The sequence below is a fragment of the Sminthopsis crassicaudata genome, chromosome 2 (assembly GCF_048593235.1).
Source record: "Sminthopsis crassicaudata isolate SCR6 chromosome 2, ASM4859323v1, whole genome shotgun sequence".
Classification (NCBI taxonomy): Eukaryota; Metazoa; Chordata; class Mammalia; order Dasyuromorphia; family Dasyuridae; genus Sminthopsis; species Sminthopsis crassicaudata.
This window is the reverse complement of record NC_133618.1, coordinates 508,801,171-508,821,992: the sequence shown is the minus strand read 5'-3', so window position 1 is coordinate 508,821,992 and position 20,822 is coordinate 508,801,171. Positions and strand designations below refer to the sequence as shown.

At 40.5% G+C, this 20,822-nt stretch overlaps 1 protein-coding gene across 4 annotated transcripts in view; it reads right to left on the bottom strand.

Annotated features, from left to right (window-relative positions):
* Positions 1 to 212: 212 nt before the first annotated feature.
* The window catches only part of CARD9 (caspase recruitment domain family member 9), a 34,288-nt gene continuing 13,678 nt past the window's right edge, over positions 213 to 20,822 (bottom strand). For 3 of the 4 annotated variants that reach the window (XM_074294095.1, XM_074294093.1, XM_074294094.1), the window contains exons 3-13: positions 20,534 to 20,671; positions 18,904 to 19,208; positions 18,166 to 18,345; positions 13,965 to 14,108; positions 13,246 to 13,371; positions 11,975 to 12,166; positions 6,837 to 6,878; positions 5,745 to 5,793; positions 2,386 to 2,459; positions 1,312 to 1,388; positions 213 to 1,054 (exon numbers count right to left, since the gene is read on the bottom strand). In XM_074294095.1, coding sequence (XP_074150196.1) covers positions 955 to 1,054; positions 1,312 to 1,388; positions 2,386 to 2,459; positions 5,745 to 5,793; positions 6,837 to 6,878; positions 11,975 to 12,166; positions 13,246 to 13,371; positions 13,965 to 14,108; positions 18,166 to 18,345; positions 18,904 to 19,208; positions 20,534 to 20,671 — 1,427 coding nt within the window. In that variant the 3' untranslated portion in view covers positions 213 to 954. The remainder of the gene's footprint in view (positions 1,055 to 1,311; positions 1,389 to 2,385; positions 2,460 to 5,744; positions 5,794 to 6,836; positions 6,879 to 11,974; positions 12,167 to 13,245; positions 13,372 to 13,964; positions 14,109 to 18,165; positions 18,346 to 18,903; positions 19,209 to 20,533; positions 20,672 to 20,822) is intronic. The other variant, XM_074294096.1, reaches the window with a different exon arrangement.

The following is a 20,822-nucleotide window of genomic DNA, read 5'->3' as shown; positions in this document are numbered from 1 at the left end:
AGCACCAAATCTAACACATAATAAGTAATTTAATTAATGCTAGTTGACTGACTGACTGATGTCACAATTATTAAGAGAACAAATTCAAACTCAGCCTTCCCTTGGCTCAAACTTTAGCACACATTCTACTATAATATAATTTCAAATTTTTAATTATTATTATAAGCAATTGATTTCCCATCGTTTTTTAACCAGGTAAACAAAGAAATCAGTAGAGCAAATCAAGACCTTTATTGCAAGTAGACCATTAAAGTTATAATAAATTCTCAATTATCTGTTCTGTGATTATTAAGAAAATTACTAATAACACTGTGGTAGATTGTTTGCAGTCCCCTTGTATTCTCTCAGGCCATATTCTCTTACTATGTATTGCTTTACTAAAAATGTATTCTTTATTTTGACAGAGAAGACATCCCAATAAATTCACATGTTTATTAGTCCCAGACAATTGAGAAAAATGGCCTCAAAATATACTGATAATACAGATCACTTCCTACTTTTTTGCAGTTTTCTTTTTAACATAAATGATGGTTGTGTTCCTCAACTTCAATAACTTGGTACCATTGGATTTGACCTGAGATTTTTTTTAACTGTTTAATGTTGTCTTCATTCACTTTGTTAGAGTAATTGTTCTTTGTTTGATTTCTTTATCCTGCACTGCTTATATAAGTCTTATGTTTCTCAAAATTCTTCGTATTCATCTTTCATTATAGCCACAAAATCATCTTAATACCAACCTAAGTCAATTTAAATTCAAAACAGAAAGCCTTGGATTCAGCAGTTTGAAATACACAACTTTCCTTCTAAATCCAAGCCATTCAAAGAGGGTTTAAAGGCTTAAATGATGTTTCTGATCTTTTATATTCCTGCTCCATTTTGTCCATAAGGGATGGGAAACTGACTTTGGGGGAGGGAAGGAACTCTCAGAGAGGTTGGTTCAGCAGTCATGTACAGTTAGGAGCCCTCTGTATCTGTGTTGTCGCTTCCTGTGGTATTTTCCCAGTCTACTTCTCCTTGCCGGGTGCTGTGCTGAACCTTTCTGTGGGCCCACTTCCTGTGAAAATGAGAAATGGGTACAAGCGTGAGAACATCTCTATGATTCATTGAGAGTTTGAATCATAAATAAAGGACTGATGGTAATGCAACATGGGACAGATTGTGAGGTAATTTATAACCCAACTTCCTCATTTTACAGATAGGGAAACTGAGGCCCAGAGAGGCCATACAGGTGGGAACTTATTAGGAGCATTTATAACTCAAATGCATAGTACCTCTCAGGCACCCTCCTTGCTTTGAACAGGTCACTCTTACCTACGATAATTCTCAAAGCTTTCTTTGATGCGCCGCCTTTCCTTCTCTTGTGGATCCCCATTGCTTAGTCCACCTCCCTAAAAAGAGAAAAGAGCGTTGTGGAAGTAAGTGCAAGTAAGGTGGGTCTGGACTAGAAAGGGGTACCATTTCTGTGATGGATTCCATCTTTTCCTTTTTTTTCTTCCCTTCTTCCAGCCCCTTTCCTGTGGTCAGTCTTATAATCTATTGTTCCAGCCATGAATCACTTGTTCAGTCCAGATGAGTTGGTCAGAGAAAGAATTTTTAAGGCTAAAACAAAAACAAGCATTTATCAGGCACCTACTATGTGCCAGGGGTTGTGTTAAACTCTTACAAGCAGAATCTCCGTTGATCCTCATGACAACCTTGGAAGGTGGATATTACTATTTATTATTATTGTCCCCATTTTATAGATGAGGAAATAGGCTGATAGAGACTAAATGGTAGTCACAGGGTCATACAGATAGTAAATGTGTAGGTAGTAAGCCTGGATTTGAATTTGGGTCTTCCTGAATCTAGAGCTCTATATATTTGCACCACTCTTTAACTACATAAAGTCAAAGGAAGCAAAGGCTGTGTTATTATCCTAGCAATATTTAGGAAGCCCTCCCAGAGCCTGTGACCCTCATCATTGGAACTTGTAATTAGAACTGAAAGAGACCACCTGGTCAACCCCTCGGTGGCCCCAGGTTCAATCAGCTAGGAAGTGGTGGAGCTAGGATAAAAATCTGGGTCCTTTGATTCCTACCCATGTCCACTAAGCTACATTAGACAAGACAGAATGCCTTTCCAGAATCAATCATGAGGGCCTGCTCTAAAGGAGCTTACAGTCACCATCATAATCACACACACATACAAATGCTGGACACAGGTCACAAGCATAGACATAAATATTTTTGACAAGTTCATAAAGTCCCAGTGCTGCACACAAAAGCACCACCTCGCATGTATATCAGCGTAAGTGCGCACAATCACCCGTGTGAGCCAAGATCCACCCCAGGGAAAGCTTGCATCAAACACTACATTTTATTTCTGGGGACATTCAGTTTCTCTTACATTTTGGGCCAGAAAAAGTTTCTCCTTTGTGGTAGCAAAGGGCTGTTCTAGGAGTCTCTCCTTAGCTGGATGATCTGAAATACACAATCCCATACTCTTGTTAGTCCATGAAATAAGCCCACTAAACATCCCAGTCTCAGATATAAAGATATTAACAATAGCAAAATAGTGCTTTCAAAATGTTTCCCCTAGGGGGATGTGTTAGCATTATTCTCATATTACAGATGAGGAAACTGAGGCTGAAAGAGGACAAGTAACTTAGTAACTACCTGAGAAAGGATTTGAACTCGGGTTTTCCTAACTCTAAGTCTAGCATTCTATCCATTGTACCATATAGTTGCCTCTATTCCCCAAAAGGGTCAAAAACACAGGGAAAAGATCCATGTGAATATTTATACTTTTATTTTACAATAGCAAAGAACAGGAATAAAGATAAACTCTTCTTCCTAGCTCCACCTCCTAGCTTCCCTGGTTTTCTCCAAGTTGCAACTAAAAGCCCATATTCTTCAGAAAGCCTTTCTTAATTCTACTTAATGATAGTACCTTCTTTCTGCAGATTTATCTCCAATTTACCTAGTTTGTGTCTTGTTTGTACATAGTAGTTTGCATGAGCCTCCTTCATTAGACTAAGCTTTTTGAGAGCAGGGACTATCTTTTGCCTTTCTGGATATCCCCAGAGCTTAGCACAGTGCTTGGCATACTACTTAATGAATGTTTGTGGATGGATAGATTGACATGAATGAAAAAGAAATGATCACATCAATATAAATGAGAGGAGCATTGTTGTACTGTGGGTTGAAAAAGTCAGAAAATACCTGGTTTTCAGTCCAGTTTCTAACAAGCTATGGGACCAAGGGCCCAGATATGTGACCAAGTGCCACAAAAGGGAAAGCTGGGGGGAAAGGAAGTGGAGAGCCCTCAAAGAGAGACCTTGGACCTTGAGATGTAAGATCCCATGACAAGAGAGGGGTTAACCTGGTATGCAGCTACAGAATTCCTTATGGTAATTTCCCAAGTTAATTAATCATCATTGCTAACCTAGATTGCTACTACTGACTGAAGGAGTTCAAATACTTTCAGTATCTTCTAAATTTTGGTTGCTTGGGGAAAAACACTCATTACCTCTATCTTAATTAAATTTCTGTCCACAGGCATCTAATTCAAAAATAGAATTCACTATCTTCCTTAGTAAACATACTCCTGGCTTTAAATTTCCCCATTTCTACTGGAGACATTGTCATTCTGGATACTTAGTTTCACAACTTGGAAATAATCCTCAACTTTCTATTCAATCAGGTCTTATTGATTTTTCCCTCTCTGGCACCTATCCCCTCCTTTCTACTCACATGGCCATCACTCTGTTCTTCAGGACCTCATCACCTTTCGCCCAAGCTACGGAAAAATTTTCCTTTCTTCCAGTTAGTCTTCTTTCTTTAAATATATTTCTTTTTCTGATCCATCTGTTACACAGCTGCCAAAATATTTAAGTCTAAGCATGTCTACTTTTGCCCAAAGAGCTTTAGTGGCTCTAGGACAGAGTCTTCATCTTTTCCTTTACAGACCTTCACAATCTGGTTCCAATTTGCCTGCCCTGACTTATTTCATCCTAATCCCCAAAATACTTTCTTCATTTCAGCCAAACTGGAATACTAACAATTTCCCTCTCTAAGAGTTCACACAAACAGGCTGTTGTCCTCCATTTCTAGAATGCACCGAGTACCTCATCTCTGGCCCTAGAATACCAAACTTCCCTCAAGGCTTAGCTCTGATGACCTGTTGATGTTCTCTCCCTCCTCAGATGCTTTTATTTTTACTTACCTCTGTACAAGTTGTTTCCTCCCCATCCCTAGAGTGGAATATGTATTCTCTGAGAGCAGAGACCATTTTATTTTTCATCTTGGTTTCCCTAGTTCTTAACATAGTTCCTTGCACACAGTAGGAACTTATTGAATGATTATTGAATTGAAATTATAGTTTAACCCTCTTCAGACAGTCCTTTTCTGATAAAATTTGTCTCTTTTTCTTTGGTTTTTAGTAAAGATATTAAATAATTATATATTCATCAGAAGATGACATAATCCCTGCTCCTAAATATTAAAAGTGCAGAACAATTAGACTATCTCCTTGGCAATCAGGGGAAGTTACAACACATTTGCTTTAAGCTATCAGGAAAAATGATGTAACAACTAGAGCTGATCTAATGAAAGGGGTTTCTTCCTGTCCCTGGAGATTTACAAGTAAAAAGCTGGATGACCACTCTCTGAGGAAGGGGCAGAAGTGGCCTGAATATCCAGAGCTAATAGTCATGAGTTGGATTAGATGAGTCTCTAAGGTCCCATCTCACTCTGAGATTCTGTGGTCCTTAGATCCCCTCATAATATGCTTTCTCTCACCAGGAGATCACAGCTGGGAAGGAGTTGTGCATGCTGGAAGGACTGAGAAGGCAAGTTGCCTTCCCTGGCCCCTGGCCCCTGGCCCCTGGGGCTCACATCTGCAGTCTTCTCAAAGCCCTGCCAAACAAGAAGCCACCCTGGGGTATTCCTCCAGTTCTGCTGGTCAGTTCTGTGACTGCTTCCATCTTCCTCCCATCTTCCTGCTCTGACCAGAACTGTCCAGCTATTGTAAGGAGTAAAACACGGTTCCTGTCTGGTTCCTTCCCAGACACAGCTGAGTTACAGCTTATCAGCCAGTTATTCTCCACATGAGCATTTCTCTTTTTGAGCCCCTCACTCTGTGTGCGTGTGGAGGTGGGGAATGTGAATGGTTCCCCTTTTTAGTCCTCTCTCTTTAGAAATCAGTAAGTCACGCATGGACAGATATGTGAAATGGAAGAAATTGTTTCACAGGCCTTTGTTACTTCCCACTACTACCCACGCCCAGTTGCTGTCAGGATGGAAAAAGTGTGTCAAAAAATCATACTAAAAGGGAAAGTGACTGATAGTCATGACTTAGCAACTTCTCCTTCCTTGGGGGAATCAGTTGCATTTGAACCAGGCTTTTAACCCAAACTCTAATAGTAGCATTTTAGGCTGGTAGGGGGATGAGAGGAAGGGATGGTTTAGGAAGAGTCCTAAGTCCTCTTAGTTCATACCACATTACCAGGTTTACTTACACATAAGTCTAAGTCTGGCTCTCCCAGAGTTTCTCATATAGGATGACCACAGGAAGTGAAAAATCTTAGGCAGAGATAAGTTAGTCATTAAGGAAAATGAGTTCCAGGGAGATTGTTACTTGCCCCCAGACAGACAGGTACTAGGTATCAGAGTGAGATTTAAACACCCAGGTCCTCTGACTATAGAGTTAGTGCGTTTTCCACTGAACAACATTTCTGGGAAGCTGAAGTGTAGAGATGGGCTCACTTTTGCCGGAAAGCTGTGCTGCATCCTCCAGGTCCCTGGGAAGAGTTAACTTTGAGAAAGAGACAAACAGCCTTGTTTAGACTTCAATACTGGTCTTCACCCACAACCTCAAATTGGATTGCAGTCATTTCTACCTTTTAGACTCTCTCTTCAGGCCTCCCACCAAATGTACTGATACATAAGATACCTCCGGCTACCCAAAAATGTGATGTAACAAAACCCCAGGAATGTGAAAGAGTTATGCTAAAGGGAAGCAAGAGCCTACTGCCCCTTCACTTTTTTTTTTTTTTTAATCTCATGTCCATTAGACCTTTATGGATGTCCTAAACTCCCTCCCTCCTCCCCACCTCCCCTCACCCTTGGAATCTAATGGACAATCGTGACGGAGTTTTTTTTTGTTTTGTTTTGGGGGTTTTTTTGTGTGTGTGTACCTGTGACCAAATCATAGATTCTCTGGGCTACAAATCCAACAGCTTGTTCCTTCTACATTTCTACTAGCCTGGCCCTAGCCTTCAAACTACTCACTGGCATAGTACTTTCTGCTTTCTCACATGATCTTCCTCCATTCCCCCAACATCCCAGGAAGCAAAGAGTTCTGGGTTCTAATTCTGATTTTGATATTTATACTGGTTTCTTATAAAGACCCTTAAACCTTTGTTAAATTGAACTGAATTCCAAACTAGATGAGGGAAAAGATATTTCACCTCTAATCAATTTTCTCATTTGCAAAATGAGAATAATAATTATACTACCCACTTTACAGGTGAGGCTTTGTAAATCTTAAAGTGTTATGGAAATGTATTGTTGCTTTTCTTTTGAAGAATGAAAGTTTCAAATTGGAGTGATTTATTCAAGGTTTTACAGCTGTTAGGTGACAGAGTTGGGACCAGAATTTTGGTGGTCTTTGCTTTTGATATGACTGCCAATAAATAGATAGACACTGGAAAAATCCATCATTAAATCTCTTTAGAGCCTGATCCAAGCAATGAGGAAGGAGAAAGGTGGCTCCCAATTAGCTGCTAGTCTAAACAAAGCTGTGGGTCTGATGAAGAAGGAAAGGGTAATACAAAAAATTAGACTAATGATACTCACCTCCTGAGAATTCCTTGGTGAACTGTCATCTAAGTCTGAACTCTGGGTCACAAGAAAAGAGAGAAAACTTGTCAGGCCTTTATCCTTTCTGAATAGGTTAACTTGAGGACTAAGAACTTGTCTTTTAGAAAATATTTTGATAATTTTATTTCAATAGAATAGGCTTCTTAGATAATCCTATGTATTTTATTTAATAATTTAAAAAGTTTTTCATTTAAAAATTTGTTGCCTTATCTCCCACAATTCATGGTCAAATACTGTCCACCCAATTTGCCCCCACCCCCTCAACACACACACACACAAATACAAATCTAATCCCTCTTCCTGTTCTTATTCATGACATTCTCCCTGATTTTTCTATCTACCTCGACAATGTTCCCTGCCTCTCCTGTATCTTCCCCTCTGTACCTATTTTGAACATATATCTGTATGGATTTTCTTCCTCATTAGCATGTAAGTTCCCTGAAGAAAAGGACTGTTTTTGCTTTTCTTGTATCTTCCAGAATTTAGGGCATTGCTTGGCACATAATAAATGCCTCTTGGTTATTGATTGCCTATAATTGCCAGTATAAGACAAACTCAACCTCCTGCTGCCAACCCAATCTCCCTCCTGGGATGTGAAAAACTTCTGATGTAAAGAAGAGTAACCCTTCCTTGGACTTCAAGCTTCCCATCTTCTGTTATTCCAATCCTTTAAATGAAAAGGAATGGCTTTTTCCTCTCAACGGTGAACATTCTCACAATTATGCCCTTCATATACTAGTGACTGGATGCATATGAGTCATCAGCCAAACTCCATTCCAAAGTATCCAATACCCAATTCCTCATTCTTATCCTCCTCAACATTCCTACCTCAAAGTGTTAATTTAATTCTACCCAGCCCTACCATTGTGTCCCCTGGAATGTCCCTTCCACAGGCAACAAATATCCCTTAATCTTAAATCTCTTCCACTCCTTCCATCTAGCAGCTCTTACTGAGACCCGACCTGCCCCTTATGACATAGTCTCTCCAGTCATTCTTTCCATTACTCTTTTCCCTCTGCTCAGTGATCAAAGAAGGGGAAGTTGGACTACTCCTTCTCCATTCACTCAGTAATCTCTCCTCCTTTGAGATTCATGATATTCATCCCTACCTCAATCAAAATCTTTGTAGTTTATTACTATAGACACTTAGATCACTCTCCTTCCTTCTTCAGTGAGTTTAGTGCATGTATATGGTTTACAACTTTTCTCTTCCCAATTCTTGCCCTCATATTAGGAGACTTCAATATACATATTGATTCTCATCAAATACTCCTAATTATTTCCTCAACCTATTCACTTCCCATGAGCTGCTCCTCTAACTCTCTTAGCCACAAATCAAGAAGGTCATACCTCCAATGTTCAGGAATTGTGAAATCCTTTTGTCTGACCATAATTTATTGGCTTTTTACCTTTTCCTCTGCCTTACACAGCCTTACTCTTCTTCCTCATTATAATAACCTCCATTCCCTTAACTCCTTCATTCTCTCCCATGCCATCTCCCTCATTGATCACCCTCTTCTCCCTATTTAGAAACTCTAGTGAACCAATTCAGTTCTACACTATCTTCTTTTGAATCTCTTGCCCCCTTTTCATATTGCCAATCATGCCCATAAAGGTCTCAGCTTTGGATCACTCTCACCATTTGTCATTTTTACACTTACAGATGTAGGGTCCACTATAAATTTATATTATACAACTTCAACTGGGCTCTCATTGCTATTAGGCAAACCTATTTATACTTCCATTATCACCTCAACATCCCATTCTCCACATTCTTCCAAACCCTTTCATCCCTCCTTAAACCTCTTGTGATTTCCCCTTCCCTCACTTAGTTGAAAACCTTGTCCCATATTTTACAGAAAAAAGCCACAGACATTCATTGTGAGCTCCCTCTCTCCCCCTCTTTTCCTTCTATAAAATGTCTTCTGCTATTTTTCTCCTCCACTTATTTCTCACAAGATAAAGTGACCTTACTCTTCAGCAAGGTTAACTTCCTCTATTTGCTCAAGTGATCCAATGCCATCCTACCTCTTATAACAGATTGTCCCCTTTGATATACTCATTCTTTCACTTATTTTCAATTTTTCCCTGTATACTGACTCATTTCCTACAGTCTACAAACATGCCGGCATCTCCCTTGATCCCTAAAGGATACTCACTTGATCATTCCATCTCTAACTACAGTCTTATTTTTTTTCTGCTCTTTGTAGTTAAATTCCTTTAAATGCCTACTTACAATAGATGCCTCAACTTTCCTCTCAATCTTTTACAATCTGGTTTCTGACATCATTACACCCAGAGTTCTCTCCAAAATTACTAATGGAAAAAAAAAAAAAACAAAAAAACTTGTATCCTAGTCCCCAGGATATTTCCTACTCAGATGTCAATCTAATTGCCTTAAAGCACATCTGACCTTGTCCTTTCATATATTTAAAAGACTTCCTATTGCCTCCAGGAAAGAATAAAAAGTTACTAATTATTTCTTAATTGCTTGTTCCTCTTCCTCCTAGACCCCTTTGAAGCCTTTGACCTGGTTGACCACATTTTTCTCCTTGATATTCTTCCCTCTCCAGGATTTCAGCATACCTCTCTATCCTGATTCTCCTCCTAATTATCTGAACCACATCTCTCTTTTTTTGGACTCTCATCTAGATCACACTTTCTAAATGTAGTTGCCTCTCAGGGTTTTTTCTCTTCTTCCTCTATTCTACCTCACTTGGATTTCATCAGTTCTATGGATTTAATTACCATCTCTATGCTGATGATTCTCAAATCTACCTATCCTGCTACAAATTCTCAGCTGACCTCCAACATCTCTTACCTTTCAGACATCTCAAACTAGATGTCCAATAGACAGTTTAAAGTCAACTTGTCCAAAATAGAATTCTATCTTTCTCTAAAATCCACCCTTTCCCATCAGCTTAACTTCTCTTTTACTGTAGAGAACAACACAATCCAGTCTCTCAGGCTCTCAATCCAGGACACGATCCTGGATTCCTCACGATACCTCATTTCTCTTATCTAAGACCTTTGCAGCATCATCCCCTGGTGATCTTCCTAAATGAAGGGTCTGAATGTGTCTCTCTCTCTCTCTCTCTCTCTCTCTCTCTCTCTCTCTCTCTCTCTCTCTCTCTCTCTCTCTCTCTCTCTCTCTCTCTCTCTCTCTCTCTCACTCTTCCAACTACTGATCTTCCTGGCTTTAAGTCTCAACTAAAATTCTATCTTTTACAGGAAGATAACTATAACCTCTCTTAATTCCAGCACCTTCCCTCTGTTAAATATTTCCTATTTATCCTGTTCATAGTTTGATATATATATATATATATATATATATAACAATTATATTTGTTTGCAAGCTGTTTCTCTTATTAGATTGTAAACTCCTCGAGGGACCATCTTTTGCCATCTTTTGTACCCTCAATGCTTAACATAATGCCAAATTGATAGAATATTCTTTCCCCTCTTTTCTATTTACCAATTTCTAATTCATTTGATCCTTCAAAGTTCCTGCTTAATTTAGCATTTAATTATACACTACTTCCTATTGCTGTTCCTATTTTGTTTACACATTTACTGAGAGTCAGTTCTGTCTGAGGACCCTATGCTAAGAACTGTTTCTCTTGTGGCCATTCTAATCTTCCTGCTCTACTATAAGCTTCTTCCTCTAGTTTTCCCTTCTCACTCATTCCCTTCAATGATGAACACTAAGTTGGGCTCCTGAAAGGCCTGCATTTGAGTGAATTAAACTTTTGATAAAGTACTTATTATGTTCCAAGCTAGAGATATAAAGAAAGGCAAAAGGACAAAAAAAGTCCCTAGCCCATTGGTTTTATATACTAATAGGAAAGAAACCTGTAAATAAGTAAGTTTGTATAACAGAAAGATTAGAAAGACCTAAATCTTAAAGGAGAAGGCACATATAGCTGGGGGGGGGGGGGAGACTGAAAAGAGGGAAGGCTCTTAACAGTAAATATTTTAATTGACTTGAAGGAAGCCAAGTGTAGAGAACTCCCAGGAAGCTAGACACTTTGGTAATTGGGATGTTCTCCTCCTCTTAAGATAAATCAAAGGTGCATTTAAGCTTGAAATCATGAGAAAACATAAAGTCCTGGCCCATTTTACTGGGGCATTGTAAACTTTACACAAAATTGAGTCTCCAGAAAATAACAATATGCTTCAGGGAATCAGATCATAGAAAACAGGAACCTGGGTTCGTTACAGAACAATGCTTCATATGATGATCTATGGTTTTAAGGTATATAAGCAGTATGAATTCTCTCAATAAATGTCTCTGTTGAACTCTCAGCAACCCTGTCTCCTTCTCTTCAGCCACCACTAGCCCATTTGCATTGTGCTGGTCACAACAGCCAAGGATGTTGAGAGGTGAAGAGGGAAAGCTTTCTAAGCAGAGGAGACAGCCATTGCAAAGGCAGGGAAGTATGAGAAGCTCATGTGAGAGGAACTACAAGTAGGCTGACATTCCTGTGGGTTTGTAGAGAGTATGGAGGGGAGTAAAGTATGAAGACTAGAAAGATAGGATGAGATCAGGTGATCAAGAGCTTTGAAATCCAAAGAGAAGACTTTATATTTGACTCTGGAAGTAACAGGGCTCTGCTGGAGTTTATTGAGGTTTAGGAAGATCACTTTAGCAGCTATGTGGTGAATTAATTGAAGTGGGAAAATTGGAGGCAGAGAGCAAAATTAGGTTTTTATAACAGACCAATCGAGAGGTGATGAGGGCCTGAACTATTTTTGTCTTAAAAAGTCTTCAATTCAAAGGCATCAATTGTAGAATGACCAACCTCCACTTTATAGATGGGGAAATTAAGGCTCTCAGAGAGGCACTGGCTTGCCAAGGTCATAGGTGAATTAGTAGTAGAGTCAGAATCAGAACTCACATCCCTGACTCTCAAAGAAGTGCCCTCTATCATGAATGATTGATAAAAATGATGAACCATAGAGGTGAGAGAAACCTAGGGTTGAGAGTAATAAAGTAACTAAACTCACTCCTCAGCCTTTGGGAAAAAACATCACTCCATCCACCAGGGCTGGAGGGAGGACAGTCTAAAAGATTCTGGGAGCCCTGACTCTACCCTTCCCCAATAAAGACGCACCAGAATGGGTGTCTCCGATTGTAGCCGCTTTAGCTTGCTCTCCATAGACAGCACCTGCCCCTCTTTCTTAAACAGCTGTAACTGCAGCTCGTCATACTTCTCACCCAGTTCCCGGATCTGCTTCCGGAGCTCATCCTTCTCCTTCAGACTATTTGAATACTGCAGGTGGAATTCCTCCCTTGTCATGATGGCCTGGAGGAGAAAGGCAGCACAAACAGAAGTTGGGGTGCAGCCCCTCCGGAAAAGATGGTGCCCAGAATACAGTCCTTAATCCCTCAGGGGGTATGGCAGCTGCCCAAATGTACACAGAACTCTGGAACCTGGGAAATACTGTGGGACGCAATCAACAGAGATCAGCAGCATCCCCCTGTGACAGCATAGGGGCCAAATTTTGTTCCTATTTCAGTTGTGTCTGACTCTTCCTGACCTTATTCAGGATTTTCTTGGCAAAGACACTGGGGTGGTTCAACATTTCCTTCTCCAACTCATTTTACAGATGAGGAAATTGAGGTTAAACAGAGCTAAGTGACTTGCCCAGAGTCACATAACTAGTAAGTGTCTGAGGCTGGATTTGAAGTGATGATGATGTGGTGTCCTGACATTTTATCCACTGCACTACCTAGCTGCCCTGTTAGCAAGGGTCCATTATATGGGAGGTAGTGCAGAAAGAGTACTAGCTCCAGAGCCCAAGGACCGAGGTTCACATCTACTTCTAGCACTTGTAACTGTGTGACCCTAGGCATATAACAACCTTCTTTGTTCTCAGTTTCTCTATATATAAAATGAGGGATTTCACTTAGATGTCCTCTGAAGTTCTTTCTAATAGATCTATTATGAAAATATCTTTTCTTCTAAAACAGACATAGGATACTAAAGCTGGAAGAAAGGTCAATCATTTCAGCCCCTTCATCACACACCTGGGAAACCAGACCAGAGGGGGAAATGGTTGTCCTTAGACTGCAAAGTCTCAGGGTGTCCCTCTTTCACTACGCCAGTCTCCCAGGGGTTGAAGGCCTCTGTAGCTTGGGGAGGGGAAAGACCAGCCTGGCACCGCCTCTACTCTGCCTGGGAGACCCCCCCCCTACAATGCCAGAGAAGGGGTGTTCTTGCAAAGGAGACCAGGAGCCTGATTTCTCAGAAGTTCATCTAACCTCCCCAGGGCATTTCTCTGGTGACATTGTGCAGACTGGGAACACCAACTTCGTTTCTTCTGCCAGAACTTTCAGAGTATGGCTGCCACGAGACAGGCCAGGGGTTTCCCCCGCACCTACCTGGTCCCTTTCTATAGCTACTTCCTCCATCTGCTGCAGAATGGCTTCAATGCGCTCTTTGTACATTTTGGAATCCTTGCGCAGGGCCATGCCCTGCAGCTCAAACATCTCCTTCTCTTCTATGCTCTGAGGAGAAAAGGGGCAGCATTGGAGTCAGGGAACTCCTGGCCAAGCTCCCCTTTTCTGGGCCAGCAACGATCATCTAAACCAGGCTGTTCCCTCCCCCTCAACCCCTCTACCACCCCAGCTACTCCGTAAGAAGCATCATTCCTAGAAGTAACATGACAGATCACATTAAGGAAGGGAAAATGGGAAGTAAAAGCAAGGGATCGCTGGGAGCAAGGGGTGTAAACAAAACTGTTTTAAAAGTGAGCTTGGTGTGTAAGAAAAGGACCTTTGTACACAGTTGGAGGAGGCAGACCACTATCACCTACTTTTTGTTGATTTGAGGCATCCCAGGAAGGTCCTATGCCCACAAAGATCTCCCCCTAAGCTCTCCCAATGCTGAAGCCCTTAGGACCTACCTGAGAAGGGTTTATATGGTGGGGCACTTAGGGGGCATTGGGCCTGGCCAGAGAGCCACCCTCGGAGAAGTCCGTTGTGTCCAAAGTCACCCCAGCTGAGCTCTGGCCTGGCCAGGCCCAGGACAAGTGGCCAAGCTATAGAGGTGACCCTGCTCTGAGGAGGAGGTGGCCTTCTCCAAGGCCTCACCAGCCCACCTTGTTCCGGAGTGCCTCAGCTTGTCGCAGCTCCTTTCGCAGGTGGAAAATGGTGTTTTCCTTTTCCTGGTGATCCCTCAGAGCCTGTCTCCAGTCTTCCTCCAGAATCTGGATATAAGCATTATTCTTGTCCCGCCTTCCTTCCTGGGGGCAGCAGGGAGATACCACAGCTTAATAATCATAATTTGCATTTCAACAAACCTTTTGAAGTAAATAGCATAACTATTATGATCCCCATTTTATAGATGAGAAAATTGAGGCAGAGAAAAGGCCAATTGACTCATTTGTGGTCATATAAAGAGTGGTCACTAGGTCATAAGAATCACAGATTGTAGATCTAGAGGCAGAAGGGATGCTGGATCCCACCCCTTCATTTTACAGAGAAGAAAGCTCTAGGGATCAAATACTTTTCTAAGGTCACCCAGGTGGTAAGTGGCAGAGGCAGGAATTTAACCCAGATCCTCAGCCTCTCCCTGCACTCTTGCTGCTCAATCCCTTGTACCCACCCATCCCAGCACAGGAGATCCCACACTCCTGATTCTTGTTTTCTGAATCTTTCTGCTATTCCAGCAGCTGCTTCCCTCAGAGGATAATGAGAAATATGTCCTGGAAGGGCAGAAGGAGCCCTGACTCATGGGAGGAACCAGGAACAAGGCAAGGGAGAGAGCCCAGCCCGGGGGGCGATGTGGCCTGGGCTCCAGCAAGGCTCCTCATTCCCAACAGGTCACCCTTCATCAGACTCTCCCTTCATGCCTCTAGAGACAGAATGCTCTTTTCCTCCTTTGCAGCTTCCTAATGTGTGGTGTCTTCTCCCATTAGGCTGTAAGCTCTTTGAAAGCAGGAGATTTGTTTTAGTATCACCCAACTAGGTGGTTCAGCAGAGAGGGTTTGGCCTGGAGTCACCTTCCTAGGACAAAAGCGTATGCTTGAAGCTCTGAGTTTGGATATGGAAACCCAAAATCTCATACGTGGGAGCTAGACGTATGTGTGTTCATTTGTGCGTGTGTGTGTGTGCGCATGCATGTGTATATGTGTACATGTGTGTGTACTAGTATATTCACATTATGTAGATATACCTATTTTTTTCTTTTCTACCATTGACTTTTAATTACTAGTTATTATTCAGAATCAGTTATATAGTCTGTGCTTCCAAAAAGAAACAGAAAATTAAGGAAAAATGTTATTTATCTTTCTGGGCAATTAAAGGCAATTTAAAAATTATTCTGTTTACAATCTCTACACTGGTAATATCCAAATTAAGTCACCCATGGCTAGCAATAACTTGGAACACAGCAGGAAATTGGATATTCGAATTTAGTTGAGTTCTAGTGTTCTCCAATTTCCCCCCCCCCCCAAGGTTGGAGTTAAGTGACTTGCCCAGGGTCCCACAGCTAGGAAGTGTTAAGTGTCTGAGACCACATTTGAACTCGGGTCCTCCTGAATTCAGGGTGCTGCTCTATCCACGGCGCCACCTAGCTCTCCTGTGTTCTCCAGTTCTTACAAATTCCTCATACCAAGTTATGAAGTTGGGGAGCTGTTTTGGGTTCTGATAGCAAATTATTGCATATTGTGACTAAAGCTTAAGAATTCCTGTCTTTCAGGAAAAGATAATGATTAACATCGGAGGGGATGTGGGAAAACTGGGACAGGAAGTATTGTTGGTAGAATTGTAAAATGATTCAGCCATTCAGAGAACAATTTGGAACTATGCCCAAAGGGCTATAAAACTATATAAAACCATTTGATCCAGCAATGCCACTACTGGATTTGTATCCCAAAGAAATCATTAAAGAGGGGATGTGTACAAAAAATGTAATAGCTCTTTTTGAAGTGGCAAAGAATTGGAAAATGAGTAGATGCCCATCAATTGGAGAATGGCTGAATAAGTTATGGTATATGAAAGTAATGGAATATTATTGTTCTATAAGAAATGATGAACAGGTTGATGTTAGAAAGCCTAGAAAGATTTACATGAACTGATACTGAGCAAAACAAGCAGGGATACATTGTACACAGCAGCCACAAGATCAACTATGATAGGCTTGGTTCTTCTCAGTAATTCAGTGATTCAAAGAATTTCCAATAAACTTAGGATGGAAAAACTATCCACACCCAGAGAGGAATGAATGTAAATCAACACATGCTATATTCATTTTTTCTTTCTTTTTCTTCTGTTTTTTTTTCCCCTCATGATTTTTCTCTTTTGTTCTGATTTTTCTCTCCCAACATGATTCATAAGGAAGTATGTAAAAAAAGGAATGTATATGTGTAACCAAAAAAAAGTTGTTTTTTACATGAACTGGGGGAATTTTTTTTTAATTCCTGTCTTTGAGAAGCACATGTTAATTTTATGGACAGTACCAAATACACTGTGCATATCTAAAACTTGATCTTTGAATGTCTGTCCTTTGGTTAACCCTTCTCATTCTGTCTGATGGTACCATGTATAGAACCATTTAAGTTCTCCTGACATTCTATATGGCTATAGATTTTGGAAACATGTAAATAATGTATAACGCAAGTTTTTATGATTAAGGAATCAAATTTGTTGAATTTTATTATTGAAAGTTAATTGATAGGGGCAGCTAAGTAGTGCAGTGGATAGAGCACCAGCCTTGAATTCAGGAGGATTCGAGTTCAAATCTGGTCTCAGACACTTAACACTTCCTAGCTGTGTGACCCTGGGCAAGTCACTTAACCCCAGCCTCAGGGGAAAAAAAAGTTAATTGATAAACATTTATTAAGCACCTCTGCATGCCAGACACTGAACTAAGCACTGGAGATTTAAGGAGAGGTATAAGATAGTCCTTGTCCTCAAGAAGCTTACAACCTAATATTTTGAGGAGTCAGGTATTTGTTTCAAAATATATTGGTTGACAAGCTAAAACACTAAACACTGACATTTCCTAGCTGTGTGATCTTGAGCAAGTCATATCTCATTTTTTCTGAGTTTCATTTTTCTCATCTGTAAAAAAAGGGACTAACATTACTTATATTACCTACCTGACAGGAGGGATTAGAGGAAAATGCTTTGTCAAAATGTGAGTAGACAAGTTGATACTGTTTTTATTATTTCTCTAAGTCTATTCTTATGTTTCTTCATGGTTTGGACTTTACCCTGGGTTCCTAGAAGCTCTGCACTGCAAGCTCTGGTAGGTTGTGTGAAACTGGGGAGATTTTTAGGAAAGGTCCAGTATGTTAATGTATACCTATTTGAGACTCATCACCAGAAGGTTGGCTGCAAGGTAGTATTTTTTTTTTTTTTTTGAGGGGAGAGGAAGGGGTTTTTAACAACTCTTAAAAACCATCTTCAAAGTCACAGAGAAGCTATGAGTTACATCAAGCAGGATATGGGGGCTATAGAGAGTTAGGGTTAGGGCCATGAAATAAAAATCTTTGACACTGAAATATAATAAGGACTGTAATTATTAATATTGTTAGGAAAATATGGAAAATAAAAAGACATATAAGATGTGGGTTCTACCCTTAGTGGGCTCATGATCTACTTAACCTATTTGTAAAATTGGTTCTGGAGCTTTCAGGAGAATCCCAAACTTTATATCTTTTACCTTTTTAAAAATTTCAATTTTATTTCATTTTCAGATCTTCATTCTTTTTGTTCTGTTGCCCACTCCCCAAAAGCCAAAACTGAGAAAGCAAGAAAAATAAAAAGCCTGTTTCAAAAATATACAGTCAAGCAAAACAAACTGACCCACTGACCGTGTCCAAAAAAATATATATCTCAATCTGTGTTATAAGTCTATCACTTCTCTATCAGAACGTGAGTGGCATATTTTCACCATGAGTCTTCTGGAATTAGGTTTAGAATATATCTTTGTAAAAACAAAATTGTTTATCTATGCAATATTGTTATTCTTATATAAATATAAATGGTTCCAATTCTGCTTACTTTACTTTGCATCAGTTCATACAAGTCTTTCCATGCTTCTCCGAAACCATTCCCTTCACCATTTCTTATAGTACAGTAATATTCCATCATATTCATATATCAAAACTTGTCCAGCTATCCATTTGATTGATTGGCAACCCCTTACTTTCCAATTATTTGTCACCATAAAAAGAGCTTTTGTAAATATTTTGTACATAAACATTCCTTTTGCCTCGAAGATCATTTCCCAGCCCCCAAGACATCCTCCCAACTCTTCTCAGAAGAATCCCCACGCAGCCAGATGGCTCCTACCCTCATGGAGCTCTCCAGTTCTTGGATCTTTGCTTGAAGAAGATCCTTCTCCTGCTGGATCTCCCACATGACCTCCTGACTTGGCCTCTGCTCCATGGCATGCCTGAGCTTCATTGTGTGTTTCCTCTCTACCTTGCAGTCATCTTCAGCCTTCATCAGGTTGTGCCTTAGTCGGTCTATCTGCAAGAGGATCGTTTACCCCATCATTCTTCCCCTACTCTCTAGGACACTCCTGTTCTTGCTGATTTTGCCTTTGATCCCTGAGAGATCAAAGGGCAAAAACCCCTCACTCACCTTGGCAAACGGTTTTATTTGTTCCCACCTTTTTCTTTCTGGAAGACTGCTTGATGCAAGCATATGAATGACACAGCTGGAATGAAAGTCACCCACTGGCTAGGGATCTACTGTACTTTCAGGGTATCACAGAGAGTCAAAACTCTGTTGTAAACCACCCTGACAATTAGGGGAAATGGGAGGTCAAGAAAGAACATTAAATCAAGAAAGACTCAGAGATTGAGATAGAGACACCAATAAATTAACCTAGAAAGGTTATTTATTAGCAAGCAGAGAAAAAGAGAGAAATCCAGAGAGAACCAGATCCAGAGATGGACGCCCAAACTGAAGGGGCAGAAATAACCCTCCCCCAGAGTTGGGCAAACAGAAGTAGAAGAGGACAGAACCAGAGCCGGGGAGACCTAGAGACAGGGAAACCTAAAGATGGGAGAGCCAGATGTGCACCTCGAGCTGAAGGTCACGGTTCCTCATGAGCGCCATGTTTTTTTCCTCACTCTGCCTGGCGTAGAGCATGGCCAGGTCATAGTTCTCATCCTTGCACCTCTTGAGCTCTTGGCTGAAGCTCTCACACTCATCCTTCATTTTCTGCACCCGCTCCTGGTGCTTGCGCAGCATGCTGTCCTTCACCCGCACTTCTTTGATGAAGTCATCCTTGGCACTCAGCATCACGTTTAGGTCCTGCACCTTTTTCTGCAGCTTCATGACTTCATTCATAAGCAGTTGGGTCAGGCCGGACTCCCCAGAGGCATCTGGTCAGCCACAGGGATTGTCAAGCACTCAGAGATGTCCCTCCTAGCCTGTGTCCATCTTCCCACTACACTCCCGCCCTCCATTTTTCTGCCAACAGAGACTTGCACATGTATCTATTGTTCATAGTTATATGCAGTTATGTATTTTGAAGATAAAAAGCTATATTTAAAAAAAAGAAACAAGGGGGACAGCTAGGTGATGCAGTGGACAGAGCACCACCCCTGAAGTCAGGAGGACCTGCGTTCAAATCTGGTCTCAGATACTTAACACTTCCTAGCTGTGTGACCCTGGGCAAGTCACTTAACCCCAGTTATCTCAGGGAAAAAAAATAAATAAAAATAAAAAAGAAACAAAAAATTACATGTAGTGAATAACATTTCCTGCTTCAGAAGAAAGAAGAGCATAACAAATACCCTCCTCAGGAGGTCAAATAGAAGGTTAAAAAATCAAGGCCATTTTGGCTCCATCTCCTCCTTCATGGAAAAATCACAAATACAACAGCTTCCACATCCTTCTAGGAGATCCATCAAGAAGAAGTGGATCTCATGCAGATTGGTAACAAAATACTTTCAACAGCTATTCTGCCCATTTCAGAGATGGAAAACCAAGGCCCTGCTTAATCATCTCTATGATTTGATTTAGCAAGTATATGTCATTAGCAATCTTCCAAGAAGCTCAGAATACTGAAAATGCAGTGTTAGTTGAATGATGAGAAGACCAATGTCCAAATCTGAGCTCTGACAGTAATTAACTATGTAAATATGGGCATCCCAACTTCTTTGATCTACAATTTCTTCATCTGTAAAATGGGGATATTATCATTTAGAGGCCTATCTACCTTACATTGTTGTAAGAAAAGTACTTTAACATAGCAAACAAGGAAATATTTTTGTATGACTTCATATGTATAATGGGTATCATATTGCTCAATGGGAAAAGGAGGGACTGAAGGGAAAAAGAAAATTTGAAATTTAAAAAATTTTAAATGAATTTTTTAAAAAAGAAAGGTACTTTATAAATCTTAAAGAACTCTAGAAATAGGAGCTATTAATATTGACTATTAAAAAAAGGACTCTAGATTCTTATGTGAGGCACAATTCATCTTCTTAATGCCTCTCCCCAAAACAAAGTCTAAGATATTTAAATACATTTTAGAGATAAGAAAAATCAAACAAGAAGGGACTGGATGATATGGCACAAGTTTGCAAATCTGATCAACTTTCTAAAGGGCTGCCAAAAAGGGGCCCACCCCACCCTACCCCATGACTAATCCTAAAACACCACAAGGAAAGCCAGCTCCCCTTACTGTCCGAACCAATCTTACCTATTATCATGGAGAAGACTCTGGTGGGCTCCTTCCCAGTGACCTTCTTATATAGCTGTGGGTAGTAAAGTTCTAGACTCTCTAGGAAGGCCACATACCCTCTGTGACCAGTTCTTTGGAGGATGTCCAAAAGAACACCTAAAAATCAGAAGCAGAATCGGAGACAATTTTCCTAAAACACGTTCCCCCTGGACAGGACTGAGCTATGTTCTGAGATGCTTGGTTTAGACTAGAAACTGTCCAAACTTTGACATTTGAAATCCACAGCATATCAAATAACTTCTCGGAA